The sequence below is a fragment of the Pleuronectes platessa genome, chromosome 1 (assembly GCF_947347685.1).
Source record: "Pleuronectes platessa chromosome 1, fPlePla1.1, whole genome shotgun sequence".
NCBI classification, from domain to species: domain Eukaryota; kingdom Metazoa; phylum Chordata; class Actinopteri; order Pleuronectiformes; family Pleuronectidae; genus Pleuronectes; species Pleuronectes platessa.
The window spans coordinates 2,129,615-2,146,377 of record NC_070626.1 but is presented as its reverse complement, the minus strand read 5'-3'; the positions used below and the strand labels follow the sequence as shown (position 1 = coordinate 2,146,377).

The 16,763-nt window shown below is 40.2% G+C and overlaps 1 protein-coding gene across 3 annotated transcripts in view; it reads left to right on the top strand.

Moving 5' to 3' along the window:
• Positions 1–4,761: 4,761 nt before the first annotated feature.
• ano1a (anoctamin 1, calcium activated chloride channel a) overlaps positions 4,762–16,763 on the top strand; it is a 62,457-nt gene continuing 50,455 nt past the window's right edge. For 2 of the 3 annotated variants that reach the window (XM_053420389.1, XM_053420380.1), the window contains exons 1-2: positions 6,315–6,777; positions 9,995–10,149. In XM_053420389.1, the coding sequence (XP_053276364.1) occupies positions 6,708–6,777; positions 9,995–10,149 (225 nt within the window). In that variant the 5' untranslated portion in view covers positions 6,315–6,707. Of the gene's footprint in view, positions 4,899–6,314; positions 6,778–9,994; positions 10,150–16,763 lie in introns of those variants that run through there. The other variant, XM_053420398.1, reaches the window with a different exon arrangement.

The following is a 16,763-nucleotide window of genomic DNA, read 5'->3' as shown; positions in this document are numbered from 1 at the left end:
AGATGAGACTCTCTTGTCTTTGCCGTCCCTGTCCTCTGCCTCTCTCCCTGTGTGTCATTTGGTACCTGCTTCTTCCAAGCTCTTGTAAAGACCTCATGAACACAGCTGCACATCATTTGCTTTCACATCTATTTCACATGTAATGATTAGAATATAACAAATTCTGTGTGTCCTCACAGATACTGTATAGTGTCTAAAGATGTTGAGAGCCGTTTTATTCAGGAACACAGACATTTCCTGAAGCAAGTGTCTTCCTCGAACTTTCCAATAAAATCTGAGAAGGATTGTGATAAATTAAACAAACAGAGCACTACCAATGCAGATAAAGGAAACAAATGAAAGAAGAATAGGGTGAGATGCTGCCAAACTAGAGCGTAGAGTGCTTTGTATGTATTCTTTTTTGTTTATTTTTTTCATTTGGTATCCTTTGTGTGTTAGAGATGACATATAATAATGTTTTCCTTTCTTGAAGAAAATTGTACTTTCTTGATTCTTGTTGTTCGGGGTTTGTACCCTCATGGTTGAATGCACTTATTGTAAGTCACTTTGGATAAGAGCGTCAGCTAAATTAAATGTAATAATTTTCATGAATTATTATAAAAAAAGAATTTTTTTTATTTTTTTTTATTCAGAGCCCCCCAGAAATTTCAGGGGGTCTCAAATGTCAATCAAGGGGTCTCATACCCCTCAAGACCCCTCTGCTTCATAACCAGGCCACCAAGCTTTTGGGGAGGGGTGCCATAAAACGCTATAATTAGCCAGGTATTCAGATACCAGACCAGTGCACTTACAACTTCCCTCAGGTCTGTATCATTCTCATATGGGATGGATTGTCATTGTGGAAGGTAACTTAAGTTTGACAGCAGGGATCAGTCACACTTTCAAAAACAAGATCCAGCCAGAGGGGTTTTTGGACACGGCACACCACAATGCATTCTCCAAGTCTGTATTGACTGGGACATGAACTAAGGTTCTCTACCTGGCACAATGTCTGAAGAAACAGATTAATTTGGGGAAAAAACATGATAATGAAGGAGTTCATCAGTCTCTCCTGGCAGAGAGAAGCTTAGGAGAAGCCACAAAAGCAAGGAAAAGTGATCACACATGGCAAGACTATGTGTATGGTATGACCTTGTGAGGAGGGCAAACCAGTCACAAAACTGTGCAACGGGTGACTAGGCACACCAAATATTGAGACTGAGAGGATGGACAAGATAGAAAAGGACAGGACAGATAAAAACTATCTAGGTGGATGCTACCAGATGTGATGAAATTACTCCCAAAAAAATTGCAGGGGTTGATATAGCTTCAGTGTCATAAAGAGCACCCAACATTGTGCAGCAACAGGTATTCAAGGAGAAGTGGCCAACCATGGAGAGGAGCAGGGGTATGGAAGGGAAGAAGCTGATGAGACTCTGTTACGTGCCGTGTTTTGTTTCTCTCTTTCTCTCTCTCTCTCTCTCTCTCTCTCTCTCTCTCTCTCTCTCTCTCTCTCTCTCTCTCTCTCTCTCTCTCCTCTAGGTGGGTACTCTTGAAGCACCTCCACTGGCACAGCTGAGGCCACTGTGGAACCAGGGTGTGGCCCATAAAAACCTAAGCAGAGCATCAGTTGTCCCCAGTTGGCCAAGTGCCAGTTTGGAGAAGCTTCATGCAGACGTACTGTATGCAGTATTGGTGTTCCGGTTGTTTCCAAACAGCTCCTTTCGAAGTCGTTGATATTGTGCATAGTTAGGGGTTCTTTTGTGTTTCGTTTTCCCCTTCCGTTTTGGGAAGCGCGATTTGTGTTCATCCGAGTTGGTTAATACGGCGGCTGTAGAGCGGTTGTCCTCCAACCTAAAGGTCGGCAGTTCGATCCCCATTCTGACCCATCTGCATGCCGAAGTGTCCTTTGGCCAGAGGCTGAACCCCGAATTGACCCTAATAGAACAACAAAGTACTGCTAATAGATGCACTGTATGAATGTGTGTGTGAATGGGTGAATGTAAAACTGTACTGTAAAGACCTTTGAGTCGTCATCAAGACTAGAAAAGTGCTATATAAATACAAAACCAACCATTTAATAAAATACTTGTTTCATTTAAAAGCATCCTACTGGTTTTTCTTGTTTTTGGCCCGGTTTATTTTCTAATTGTTTGTCCCTCTTGCCCTTGAGGTCTTAGGGACATAACAGTAACGATGACAGTGTCGAGGGACAGAGTGTGGAGGAGATGAAGGAGAGTGTAGTAGAATTGTTAAGGAGTCGAGGAATGGACTTGCAAGGAATGGGTAACTGCTATTGTATCTGCTATTTAACTTACTTGCATTTTAGTTTGTCACTTTTTTTCCACTCACTCTGCTCATGAACTCCAGCTCCCACTGTTGTTGGTGTGTGGGTGTGTATGACGTGGCAGCACTCGACAGTGGCTGTACGAGGCCAGTACAGCCACCGGTGAGTCCTGGTATTTGTCCATACTGACCATCAAGTAAATAAAAACCAGTGAATGCACTCAACAAAACTCATACAGTGTAATCTCTAAGCAGTTAACAACTAACCATACTAGTTTTGTCACTTGTCAAATGGAAACAATAATTCATTAGAATACTAATATAATACAGCTAAAACCCATTTCTGGTACAGTATCTGTTTTTTAAGTATTTGTGTGCTAAATACTTAACATAATCTATCTTTAAAAAGTTGGGCTACCTGGAAAGATGAAACCTGTGGAAATGTTGTTACCACACATGGTCTCTCTCCTGATTTACTTCCGTCTACTGCAAGGTTTGGGTGTGGCATGTAAACCAACACCCAGGGCTATAGTCTTTGCATTATTGAGAAACACAATGGGAGGACAAAGCTCATGCAAATCTATTGCATTCTCTGTAACATGCCCTACTCTGGCCCACACCTGAAGCATGAGGGCTTGAATTTTATTCAGCATGTCCACACTGACCCCTATTTGGGAATGCTGTTTAGCAAACAGCACTCCCTGTTTGATTTGCCACTGCATGTGAAAAGCCAAGGAGGAACTTTTTTTTTTAATTGACCTGTTGACTGTTGATTTTTAATCATGCTGAGAATGTCAATCAGGTTAAATAACTTTCATAATTTCTTTTTCTATAACTTACACTGACAGACAGTGTTTGGGTGACTCTGCATGTCTGCACAAGTTTGCCCAGAATGCAGTATGACACATTCACACCCCCACAGGTAAACCCTTGCAAATGTGAAATACTTACACACTCCTGATACCTGCACCGAAGATCCAGATAAGAGCTTCTTGATATCTTTCACACAGGGCTCTTCACTAGCTTTTCAACCACACACTTTACATCCTTGTTTCATGTCTGTTAAGTATATGCTGGCATTGATGGACTGTACTTGTACAGTGGTTCTCTGCTACTAACAGCAAGGGACAAAGAAGTTAAAAAAGTGCCTGTTATTCACCCACACACACGTTTGTAGGGGAAATCATTGCTGACGAGGTGAGGACCAATCACAATCGATCTCCAGCTTTTCCATTCAACATGTCAAACTTGGGCAAGACACTGAACCTTAAATCACTCTTGATGGTTGTTGCCTTAGTGTGTGAATGGAATATGATAGAAGAGGCTCGCTATTACATTAAATGGTAAATGGTTTTGTATTTATATAGCGCTTTTCTAGTCTTGATGACCACTCAAAGCGCTTTACAGTACAGTTTTACATTCACCCATTCACACACACATTCATACAGTGCATCTAATCGCAGCACTTTGTTATTCTATGGGGGGCCATTCAGGGTTCAGCATCTTGCCCAAGGACACTTCGGCATGCAGATGGGTCAGACTGGGGATCGTACCGCCGACCTTTAGGTTGGAGGACGACCACTCTACCCCTCAGCCACAGCCGCCCGCACAGTGTAAAGCGGTTTGAGTGGCCATTGACTAGAAAGACCCAACAAAAATGCAGTTACGTTACTATTAGTACATCTCCTGAACTGCTGGTGCTGTTAATTTGACACTAATAAAAGCAATAATATGATCTATATAGCTACACTTCTGCTGCCACTACCGCTTGTTCTAAATGACAAAATAATAATCATCATTGTCCTAAATCTGTCCCAAATTCTTTAGTTTGAAACACGCATTCAATAGCACTGTAGTAATTCCTCTGGCAGATCAGTGTTCCAAAAACCGCACGGCTCAGCATGTCTCACAAGGAGTTAATTTTTCATTGTGCAATACACTTAAGGAAAACACATGGGTACTCAAGACACAACAGGTAGATAGCCCAAACCTAGTTCTTAGATGAGACAAGCAGACAATATTTTAATATGTAAATGCAAACGTTGATAAAACATTTGAATGGATCAGACAGATTATACTGTCATGTGCTGTTTGTGTGATATAAATGAACATAAAATATAAATCTACACAAAAGTGGTATCTCACTCCTTTTCATTGAATAGTGTCACTCTGCAAGACCTAAGAGTAAAGTTCAGAGGTGGGGTCTTGTTTCAGATCTTGAGAGCCTACTGACAAGTCCACACATGCTGGTCTAGAAATGCCTTTCTCACCTGAGGAGACTCCCTTTCTACCATTTAATAAAGGTAAGAAATAAATGTAGATCTCAGATCACCTTCCATAAATAAAAGGTTGGTTTACAGTTCTTAATCATGCGCTTTCATTTAAACTGTGTTGTCTCAGAGCTCAATCCCCACTTCAAGTCTTTGTGGTCACGTTGCATAAACCCCCAATGACGACATGTAGTCCCAGTGCTGCTATGTGAGTGGGAGGAGAGACTTTACCTGAGGAGGCCAGAAGCACTTCCTCTTCTGCTCCGTCTCACTCAGGTGAGCGGGAATGCTACCTTGCCAGTACCAGCAATTGTTTCTCTTTACCTTCTACCCAAACGGCTTCTCTGTAATTCTGGAGGAAAGGTAAATATTCATTTCCTATTATATGGCTTTATATTAGTCAGAAACCTGCTCTCATTTATTCTCTTTTCATCCATTGAACTAACATTGAATAGCGGCTGTATCTGTAATGTAAATGCGATTTGTCACCTTTATTATTATTTGTGCTGCTATTTAAAGAACTGCCACAGTGACGGTTGAGCAGGTTGGGCTAGAACATAGTTGCAGCCATCGGGCGCACCGGGACAAATAGTGGCCCGCTTCTGGCAGCAGAAAGGCTGCCTAGAAATTGGTAGAGTAGGGTAAGGGACCCGCTTTCTCGTGTTGGTCATTTAGATCATGTGAAGGGTTAAGATTATGTTGTGTGGTTGCCCTTCTCTCTGCTGTTCGCTCAGAGGTGATCTCTCTTTGTGCGACAATACACCACCTACTCGTGCGCTTTGATCACCTCGCGCATACTGGAAGACCCGGGCGCGAGTGGGCGTCACCAGCTGGCTCACTGATGCTGGAGCCAGAGAACAATGCTGCATTCATGCTTTATAGGAAATAACAGAACTATGTTAGGTTCCCCTAATTCGTATTTGTCCCCGCTGCTGAATGGAATGTATGCATACATAATAAGGGGTAGATGTATTGTGTGCCAAAAAAATGTCTCTATAGCCGCAGTTATGCTCATGTGTCCCCATGACATTCAAGACACAGAGCTGAGTAAATACCAGGTAATCTTTGAAAAATCTTGGGGAATGTCTTGGGGAATCTTTAACAAGCTTCCTATCTTCCTGGATTATAAAGAATCCAACTTGAAAATGAAAACATTTTTTGAAATGTTCTAACAATTCATCCTGGTAGCCAGAAATGACATGCTTTTGAAACACAAGGAAAAATATGTGGGTATTGATAACAAATGTGTGTTAGATATGAATAGACAATATATATTCATATTTTATTGTTCAGCAGATGGATATTTTTCTCCACAAATATGGCGAGAACAGAAGGGAACCCTTCAGGAAATGTTTTAAAACAGATTCTTTTTTTTTTTTTAAATACTGCCAGATAGTTACAATTTGGAAAATGCTAATCTATGTTACAGCTATGTACAACCTGGACAGACAATGAATCTACCCATCAACAGGTTACTTTAGATGTTTAAGGATTTTTACAGGACAATGTTAACATTTATAAGAGGGTACCAAACCCAGCACTTTCCCTTTGTGTTGGGACAGTTTGTTTTATATTAGGTAATTTGCACTGCTGTAACATCTGAACAATAAAGCTAAGATGAAGCAGGCCATACACCCTATACATTGAACTGTGTAAGAACAAATACGTTAACGGTACCATCTTGTTTGCATAATCAGCCCTCGTTCACTCTTTTCCTGGGGCATTTGAATACAACATCAGTCTAGAGCGTTTTCGCACAATTTCTGCTGCGCGTCCCTGCGCGTTATCTCTGCTCTTAGAGAGTGGATCATCTCATTCAAACAGAGCACGTACCCGCACAGATGTGTTCTAAGATTGAAGAGTGTCACGCTGACACATAGTGTCACGGAGGCAGATTAATTCAGACCTGAAGTAGCTTGTGTATTCATTTACATAAATTCTATGCTGGGGGTCCATTCGCTTCATTTGGACCCACTAGCCAGGACAGACTTTGTCAGTGGTCTATCAGGTCTCTGCAAGAATGAACAAGTGGTAGCTTTCTGTCCAGCGTTTCCACGCAACAGCGGCTGTGAAGTGACGAAGCTCACGGAGGGATACATGCTGTTACAGAGTCCGACAGCACAGTAGATGTGGTGTGGGTTTCAGTAGGACCCTTTGCGCCTTTTAAACCCAATGGAGCGAAAGGATGATGGAGGTGAGGCGATGGGGCGCTTGATTCACCACGATGGTGCTCCGGAGCCCGGTAAGAGTCCGTTATTCCGGCAGACATTTCTTTCAACATTTGGTAAGAAATGCGGGAATATGATGATCTGTTAGCGCGCGCACTGAGACGTCGCGTAGCAGGAGAGAAAAAAAGCCTCGCATGTGTTTACTTCAGTTTACATCTGTCACAGCAGCCTCTTACATTCCCTCTGGTTGATTTCTGTGAACTGCAGCTGTTAATTTACGGCACATGGGTGCTGAAACATATCTGGTGTTCAAGATGCCTGCTCTCACACCAGTGCTACCTGGAGTTCATCAAATTATTTAACATTAGGATGCTGTTGAGTCGGGAAATAAAAAAAATTGTCATTTTAAAGCACTGTATAGGTAAATGGTTTTGTATTTATATTGCACTTTTCTAGTCTTGATGACCGATCAAAGCTCTTTATAGTACAGTTTTACATGCACCCATTCACACACACATTCATACCGTGCATCTATTACCACGGTACTATTCCAAAAAAGATTGTTCAGATTTCAAGCCTATCATAGGCCTCATGGGATATGTAAAGAATATAGGCACAATCCTCGACCAAAAACTTACCTTAAGTAAAAGGGTTTCCCCTTAACTTAAGAGGTTAACCTTTTTTTTTACTTAAGGAAGAATGGGTTAGTCACTGTCTACCAAGAGTTAAATAATGAAATAACAGTCTGGCTCTCTGCAGTCAGTGGACAGATTGATCTGATTCTTGAGGACCTGGAGATGAGACGAGCTGCTTCCAAATGAGAATGCAACTTTGGAAATTGTATTTATATAGCCCATATCAACTATCAAATTTAGGCTCAGCTTAACAAGGTTTCACATTCTCTGACCTTAATCCTCAAAAAGAGTAAGGAAAATCTACAAAAACAAACCTGTTTAACAGGGGGATAAGGTAACAGAAATTTATGATACCAAATAAAAAACACAAAAAGGGAGAAAACAAACCATAGAACCACAAAGAGAGAGTTACAAGCGCGGGATCCTTCACCTAGATGATGCGTGGAGCTGAGCATATCAACAACATATCAATACTCAAGTTCTTATTAAATAATGAGTGAACTTACATTTTTGGGTGAACTATCCCTTTAATGCTTTGATAATTAATCCATTAGTTGTGCTTATGGCTGTCCCTGTACTGTACTATCCTGACAGATCGCTAACATGTCAGACTTTTTTGTAAACAAGGTAATATAGTATTTCCAGAAACTCTAGCTGAATTGATGGCTGTCTAAATACACTATCAGTTCACACCACTCTCAGTGTTAACACATTATACACTTTATTTCTCTTTGATCAATACAATGTGAACCAGTACTCTGTAACAATGTGGCATATAAATTCAACTTATCATCTGAATATGTTGCAGGCGTTAGGATTTCTGGCTTTTTAATCATTATCGTGCCTACTAGTTCTCAAGGCAACAAACTAATTATTATTCCAGTTTTTTACATGGGGGTGTTATCTTCACTGGCTGTCTGTTTAATCTTTGCTCTTATTATCTAGCTCATTAGAAACCCATGATTATTCCATGGTCTGTGGGAAAACCTGTTACCATACTCAGAAACTCATTTTGGATTTTTAAGATGTTATAAATAGCAAAAGTGTACATTAGCCAGATTCAAATTTCAGACAGGTGAACTAACCTGTTTTTGATTTACACTGAAAACATCTCGTGTTCTGAAGGTAAATACAAGATACATGCTTGGGGCCGCCTGTCTATACTCTGTGCCAAGATATTTGGCAGATGATCTCCCCAGGTCTTTGGCAGGGTAAATATTTTTGTGAAAAGCAAGAGGATTTCCTGTGATAGTGCCAAATTGCCAACCAACTAATGTCAATGATCTAGTTGCGCCAAATAAACTAATGAAATAAACCGTTCATAAAATCTACTTAAATCTACAGAATACTGTATAACCACAAAATCGTACAAAAAGGTAAACAGTACAGAAGAAGGCTGATGTACTGTACAAAGTCAAACTTGCTATGTCATAATAGACATGTTACATCAAGTTTCTGACCTGCAGAATCTAAACAAAGCCTATCTGTTCCCTCAGGGCTCACTCTAGATCAGCAATGCAAAAACAGTATCCAAACTACAGCTCTGCCAAGGCTGTATCTCACAGCCAAAAAAAAGGCAGGCTGGCAGGGAGACAGGCAGGCAGATGGAAATTCAAGTATAAGCGCAATAGTAAGGCAATAAGGTTCCAAACAAGAAAGTGACACAAAGGTTATAATACATTTAAGATTGTTAAATGTTAGGGTTTTCACATCTTTCCTGCATGGACCACATTAACTAATTTCCTTCATCACTGTACCCAATATATTTACCAATCATTTCCACCAGGTCCTCAATGTTACGTCTGTTTATATGATATGTTCTAGACTTTTCCTCAGTGTTCCTGTCTGCCTCTTATTTACCTTGTGGATGTCATTGAACTATAGCTGTACAATCTAACAGAGACTCATCTCTGTCAGATATTTATTTGGAGTTGAAAGCTCGCATGGACATGTAACCTACTAGAGTAAGGTCACCACTCATGAACAATTAAGAGGTAAAGAATATTTTTGTACTTCTAAAATCTGCTAGAAACTATAATAAAAAAGACTTTAAATGGATAATAGGAGTTTAAGTCTACATGGCATGTTCGTCGGCTTAACTTCAACATGCAACTCCTGTCCCATGGTCCTGTTTGTTTGGGTCATACATCTTTACTGAGATAATACTCAGGTAGCCTCCACTTATTTATTGATGACACTGAATACATGGCAACTGCATCACTGCAAAAAACAGCACTCTTTTTGAGGACTTTTTGTATTGAATATCTTACAGTTTGGAGTCTGTTGATGTGCATCCAGGAGTTGAAATCTATCATGGTAATTGCTAGATCCCTTTTCCAGGTACAAGATTGAAAACTTCCTTATTAGGAATCCTGTGTGGTGGATTAATGTAAATATTGCTGTTTTTAGTCTGTTGCCTAATGCCTAAATTATTATTAAGACACAGTTTGAGACAACAGCAGCTCCTGAAAGTTTGGCTTCACCTGCCCAATAACACAAGACGATACAAGATGTTCTAGAATGGTGGAGGATCAGGGGCCTACTTTATCATAATGCATCCTTTCACATATGAAGATTTGGAGAAATGTTATTTCCCATATACAAAAACTTCAAAAATAACACACCCTAATGGCAGTTTTCGCCGTTCCTCTCCCAGGTTCTCCTCCCCTTGTTAGTAATCACTCAGGCAGCCCATCGCAGGAGGAGCCCACCATGATGAGGAGGAGCGACAACTACTCGCCGGTCCCTAGCGAGGAGAAGAACCCAGATGTGGACTTTGTTAACACAAATCCCAGGAGCAGCGAGTCTATAGTAAGATACTACTTCTACATAAATCCCCATTTCTCCCTTTTTGCTACCAATACAGAGTGTGCATCCAACCATTGATTTAGTGGTTGTGGGTAATGGTGTGTGGAGCATAGATCTGAAAACAGCATCTCCTTAGAATTTGCTTCAAAAGGTTTTCTTAAAGAGCAAGTAAGTAAGTATTTAAAAACACACACCCTGCTGTAAATCCAGTATATCTTAATATCTGAGGCAGTGCCTCTATCCAGGGGGTCATGGAAACAAGGGTGATCCTGAATAAGTGTAATTTTATTAATAAGTGCTTGAAAGTTGCTTTGACATTTTGTGGTACCTGTGTTATGTGTTCTAGTGTCTTGCATCAAGCAGCTGTTTAGTGGTGGTTAAATTATAGCAAATACAAAATAGGAGTGATTACTCCTATAAGCATATCCAGAGATGTAGTTCTTTTAAGATGAACTTTTATTTAAATTCAGGGTGGAAAAGAAAAGGATTCATTCAAATACCAATTGATTGTGCTGATACAACACAAACACAGCAATTTGTGAAGCTGCTTACAATGATGTGGTAAAGATAGCTTCTATTGTCTGTTATTGTTGATGTTAATGAGAAGTAATATAAGGTCAGAAGCACAACATAAGGTCAACATACAGCCTGATTTTGCGACATCTTATTGTGGTAAAGGTATTGATCTATTGTGCTCACTTCACATTCACATGTCAGGTGGCTGGTTTATGAAAATGAACTGTGGCCACTGGGCATTATCGAAGAAACTCACAGATAAGTCAACAGACCACTACACTTAGTTCAGTGTCAACAGTATTCTTCTGCTTTGTCAGTTGTTCAGCATTCATAAGATATACATTATTTATAATTAAAAAGTCGTGATCACTACATGTTTTGAATTTGTTGTCATAATCACCCAGTGTCAGGTGAATAGGAAGTTATCTGTTTCACATGTTAAGTGACAAAAATGCATCAGCGTGCTTCAAGTTGAGAAGTGGTCTTTTTCGGTTAATTTAGTTATTTTACTTAGTTTTAGTCACAAGTTACTTTGTTTTACCATTTGCTTTAAGAACCTTTAAACTGGTAAGGTGGTGGTCACAAGTAACGGGAATGATGCCCCTCAGCAGGCTTCTGAATGTCTGGCCAGTCAGAAGAAAGTGGGCTATTAAGGTGGTCTCTAAAGGAGGCCTGAGCTAATAATACCTGTTTCAGATGCTCAACTGAGCGGCTGAGAATCAGGTAGTCTGAGAGAATTAAGGACTTTTTTAACTCTGAATCATGCAGAGCTTCACTAGTGGAGTCCTTGAATATAAAGCTGGAAATGAGCATAACAGGGCCACTTAAAATACAACTTGAGCTGAAGGATATTCTCCAGTTCCCCATGATCATGACAACCAACAAAAGAAAAAAGCACTGAAGAACAGTGAGCTAAATGAAAAATTACTTTTGTAGTTGCAATGTTTATTACATCTCACAGTACAAAAGTTCTATGAGAGAGAATAAACCATACAATGGTAGATGATAGAGTTTTGCAGCATTTTCAGCATTCCAAAAATATAAGTTTATGAGGCACGTAATAGAGAAAAGTTAATTACACATCATTCAAATCAAAAGTATTTGTCTTCATGGACGAATAGATCTCGAATAGATCTCTTCTGGTGATGCCTGTTAAATTTGAGATATTTTAGCTGACATTTTGTCCTGAGTGTGGTGCTAGAGGAGAGATAATGACATGATCAAAATTGGGAGAGCTCATACTGCTGCACAGATTAATATGTTTTATAGAATCAATGGTTTTTGTGACTACTTCTCGTGTTAAATGGGTTGCTCATAGTAACAAATACACAAAGAATTAGTGGATTTGGCAGCGCAGCTAAAAGATTGACTGTTGCACTTCATCATTAGGTGAACCCAGAATGTAGAATGCAGAATGTGAACTCTTTACAAATATGTTCGCCATATCATACGCCTGGCATTGCTAGAACTCACATTTGCTAATGTTTCTTGGATCTTTTCGTTGATTTTGAATTTCCAGAGGGAGTTATCAACAAACACAGAGCAGAACAAGGGCAAAGAAACATGTGACACATTAGTTACAGGAACAGTGAAAACAGCTTATATTGTGCAGCTATTCTTTTGTCTTAGAAAAACGTTTGTCAAGTTTGTTTAATAAAGATTCGATAGAGGACTAAACCGACCTGTCAACATCAATCACAGCCATCTTGGTTTGAAAAAAGAATATTTCAGCAATGCTCCCATTGGGTGCTCTTAAGTCAGTCATTGTGACATTTTAGTTAAAAGTGTCGTGAGTGGCTGGCCAGTTTCAGGGCTGATGGGAATCTGTCTGAGTGGAAGAGGACCATACTTACCTGTTTTGAGAACAAATAAACATCAGCTGGTTTGGCCAGGCTACCATCTCATAAATTTATAAACTGATAATATATGATTAGCGTTTTTTTGTCAGGGTTGAATGTTATATATCTTGACATAATGAAGCGATGATTATTTTTAATATATTTTAGAATGTCAATATTAGCACAACAATGATCGTTTGCTGTCTTGAAAAATAAGGACAATGAAACAAATTACTTCCTTCTGAATATCTAAAATAAGAAATATAGACAAGATAAAAAAATAGCAACATCATGTCTTGGTATGTATAATCAATATTATTTTATAATACAGGACGAAATGTTTAATATTCCTTGAACGTTTGAAGGTCTTCTGCACAATTGATGTTACCAACTGAATTATAGTTTAGCTCAGGCTAAAGGTAACTCTGACTGGCTACTGGCTTGTACTGTATGGGAGTGCTATGAAAGCCATGTGGCCTGTTCAGTAGATCAGACATCATTACCAGAGTATCAGGTCAGGACTTAGTCTGGTAGTAACAATATGTACATAAATGTATACTTACAGTAGGCTATTTTCAGTAGTTTTCAGAGTTTATTTGCATAGCTGAATATTATTATTTATTTGTTCAGTTATGTGAGGTACTTACTAGGTTTGGAGATTAGGAACTGCTGATCCCTGTTGGATCAGAGTTATTTTTGGTCCCAATGTGTACTTCTGGTTTGGAGCGAAACGAAAGCTGCAGTCTTTTTTCTTTTGGTTTAAATGAATTATTTATCCAAATTAACAAGGATATTTAGCTGTATATGTTGAGCACCATAAATAGTGTAAAAGCCAGACATGTAGAAGCTTAATTGTCTGCATGTGTAAAACCCACCAGAGGTACGGAAGAAGCTCTGTTATTTTGAGTATTTTGTCTATTTGGACCAAAGTCAATATTGGCTTGGCTTTTGCTGGTTAAGGAAGTCAGATTTCTGCAGTTGCTTGTGTTGTGAGATAAACCGTCAGTATGCAAAAACTCACTGTTCCAGCTGTCACACGTAGCTCACTGCTTCTATGAAAAACATTATTGACTGGAAAACTGCAGGGTTGTATCAGCCTAGTGCTTATTATGGCTCAGAAATATGTTTGTCTGTGTGTGTGTGTGTGTGTGTGTGTGTTTGTGTGTATGTGTGTGTGTGTGTGTGTGTGTGTGTGTGTATGTGTGTGTTTGTGGGTGGGTGGGTGGGTGGATGGTTGTGTTGGGAAGCCCAGAAGAGAGAACCTCCTTTCCCAGTATCTTGGTGAGAAAAGAGTTCTTATTGGTGGATGATGCATACACCACCACATCCTCATGCGCCCTCTGAGAAGCGAACTCTGATCTTTCCAGCTATGACTACTTCCTGTTGAGAGAGGGCTAAATATCAAAGTCTGTGTGTGTGTGTGTGTGTTGTGTGTGTGTGTGTGTGTGTGTGTGTGTGTGTGTGTGTGTGTGTGTGTGTGTGTGTATGTGTGTGTGTGTGTGTGTGTGTGTGTGTGATGGGGTTGAGACTGTGGGCCATATACTGTACACACACAGAAACACAAATTGCTGCATAACAGTGTGGTGGTTGCTGTACTGAGGAAAAGCTTTTCATTTCATTGCAGTGTTACTTTTTCAATAATAGTTGCTGACCTATGTCCCAACGGCAATTCCCCTCCATTCTGCTTGAGATTATGATGGCCATCTTCTCAACATGCATTTCCATGTGATTGTGCCTTGATCACCATATAAACATCAGCCTTTGGATATCAGCTGTGTTTAAAGCTGTTTTGAACTCATGTACAGCTTGTGCCTTCTTCAGTCTTTTGAGTGATCATTTTACTAGGAACACCTTAGAGACTGTTTCTCACTGGATCCTGAACTATGTCTCGAGAGATCCTCTGTTCATATGTGGCCCTAAGCTTTCATGTAACATACTGAAGCTCCATCCTCTGTAGATCCAAAAGAAACTGACTTTCGCAGACATACAGCAACTCTTCTTCTGTTTCTATTGGTGCACATTTTCCTCAGCGGCACCACCAATTATCCTCAGTACGAGGCAGCTTTGCTATCCTCAAGGCCTGGTGCCGTAGTTACAGTGTATTGGGCCTTAAACAAGTAGCACTGCTAATCAAAGTATCACTATCCAGCTGTGTCCTTTTAGTGTGATAGTAGAATATAAACTTATGATAAGTTGGGAGCCTGTTAGTTGAAGGATCCACCTCCTTTTCTACTATTACAGCAAAGTGATCTAATGGTAAAATACCGTGCTATGAGTTCTTAAATGTATAATGGGGGTTGATCATTAAATGCTCTGTATGTGAGGAACAAGATCTTGAATTCTATTTGGAATTTTAAAGGGAGCCAATGCAGAGAGGCTAAAACAGGAGTAATATGATATCCTATTCTAGTTCCTACCAGCACTCCAGCTGCAGTATTTTGTACCAACTAGAGCAGGGGTGGGCAAACTTTTTGACTCGCGGGCCACAATGGGTTCTAAAATTTGACAGAGGGGCCGGGCCAGGACCAGATGGATGGAGTATTTTTGTGAACTAATATAAATGACATGGAAAAATCATAACATGAATGGATTTGGCCTTTAACAAGTAGCAAAGCATTTATTTGCAAGGCACTTTAACAAAAACTCGCCTTCGGAAAAAGGCTTGCTAGCCTTTGCTATTTCGAATGCCACCAAAAAACTTGCCTCGCTAGTTGACACTTGAAACGCAGTGTGTCGGTGAAAAAAATGTTGCTGAGTCTGTAAATTAGCCTCCAACCTCTGAGCCGTAGCCGCCCGTTCTTGCGTTGACTGCCTGCCTGCGTAGTTAGCATGCTTCATAGCAAAGTGATGGCTGATGTTGTACTCCTTGAAAACTGCTGCAGTTTCTCGGCATATCAGGCATACAGCCTTCGATTGGATTTCAGTGACAAAGTATTTTGTTGTCCATTCCGTGTCAGACAATCGGCACTCATTTTCCACTTTTCGTTTCCTTGATCCATACATTTTACAGAAGGGCTCACAGGGCAAAGAGAAAAAGTGAAGAGAGATCATGTACCCTTTCGAGCCCTATAAACCAAACTCCCGGTCAAATTTAATTTAGCTGACGCTTTTATCCTAGGGCGACTTGCAATAAGTGCATTCAACCCTGAGGGTACAAACCCAGAACAACAAGAACCAAGAAAGTACAATTTCTTGCTTCTGTGCAAGAAATTGTACTTTGTAGTGCGGCGGGCCGGATTAAAAAGGGACTTTTTTTAAAGAAAGAAAACAAGCGTTTAATTGATATACAGACATTTCATATCCAACCTTGCTATTATCATTGGAATGTTAACTTAAAGTGAAAAATACAAAACAGCAGGTTTATTTTCCTGTGTTGCAAGGTAACACTTCAGGTCCAGATACTGGTAGGAGTCCCGGTATGGTGATGATGATGAGAGTTCATTCAGTGATAGGATTTTTACAACTATTGCCTCCCTTGCATTTGCAGTACTTGCAACAACGGACATCAGCTACCTGACAGGGACATCCATCCAGCAGGGATCTAATAAACTGCCCTTTGTTACAAAACCATAAGCATCTGCATTTAAGATTGAGGTGGCGTCTGTAAATGGTGCTTGGACCCAAAACTGCTGTTGGTAATAGGCTCTTTGTATATGTATTCTTGCATTAATTGAGGTGCAAGCGGTCCTCTAAAAGTCCATCTTGAGGACTTTACTATCGAATGCAGCAATGCGCAGGTCGTCAAATGTCTCTATGTCTGTTGATGGTTTGAGATATTTGACCAAGAATGTTTCCGCCATTTGTATTGCACTCTCTGTAAGCTGTGGACAGTTGAAATTGAGAATCAGAGAAGACTTGTCTGGTTTGCGGACAGTGTTCAGAGCTGCAAGTTTTGCTGGTTGTATCACACCCAGTCAGCGCATGTAGTGCTGGGAGGGGGAGGCACTGTGTGAGCTCGTCTCCCAGCACTTTGCAGATATCATGAAGTGGTAATATTGATCTTTTCATTCCTGAGTTGCTGATAAGCCAGAGCTCTTGGAGGCCAAGACTTCTCCAATTGACTGTTATGTGGTATAATAGGCACACAAAGACATCTGTGTCACCCGACGACAGTGTTAGTGATGTAGATCCTGTACAGTGACTTAAAATGTCCTGCACATGGAACATCATCCTGTCATCAGCTTCCTCGTGTGTAACGTTAAGCCAAGAGAATGGAGTAGCACTCGCCGCTGACACAATCCATGCCAGTGGTGATATACCAAG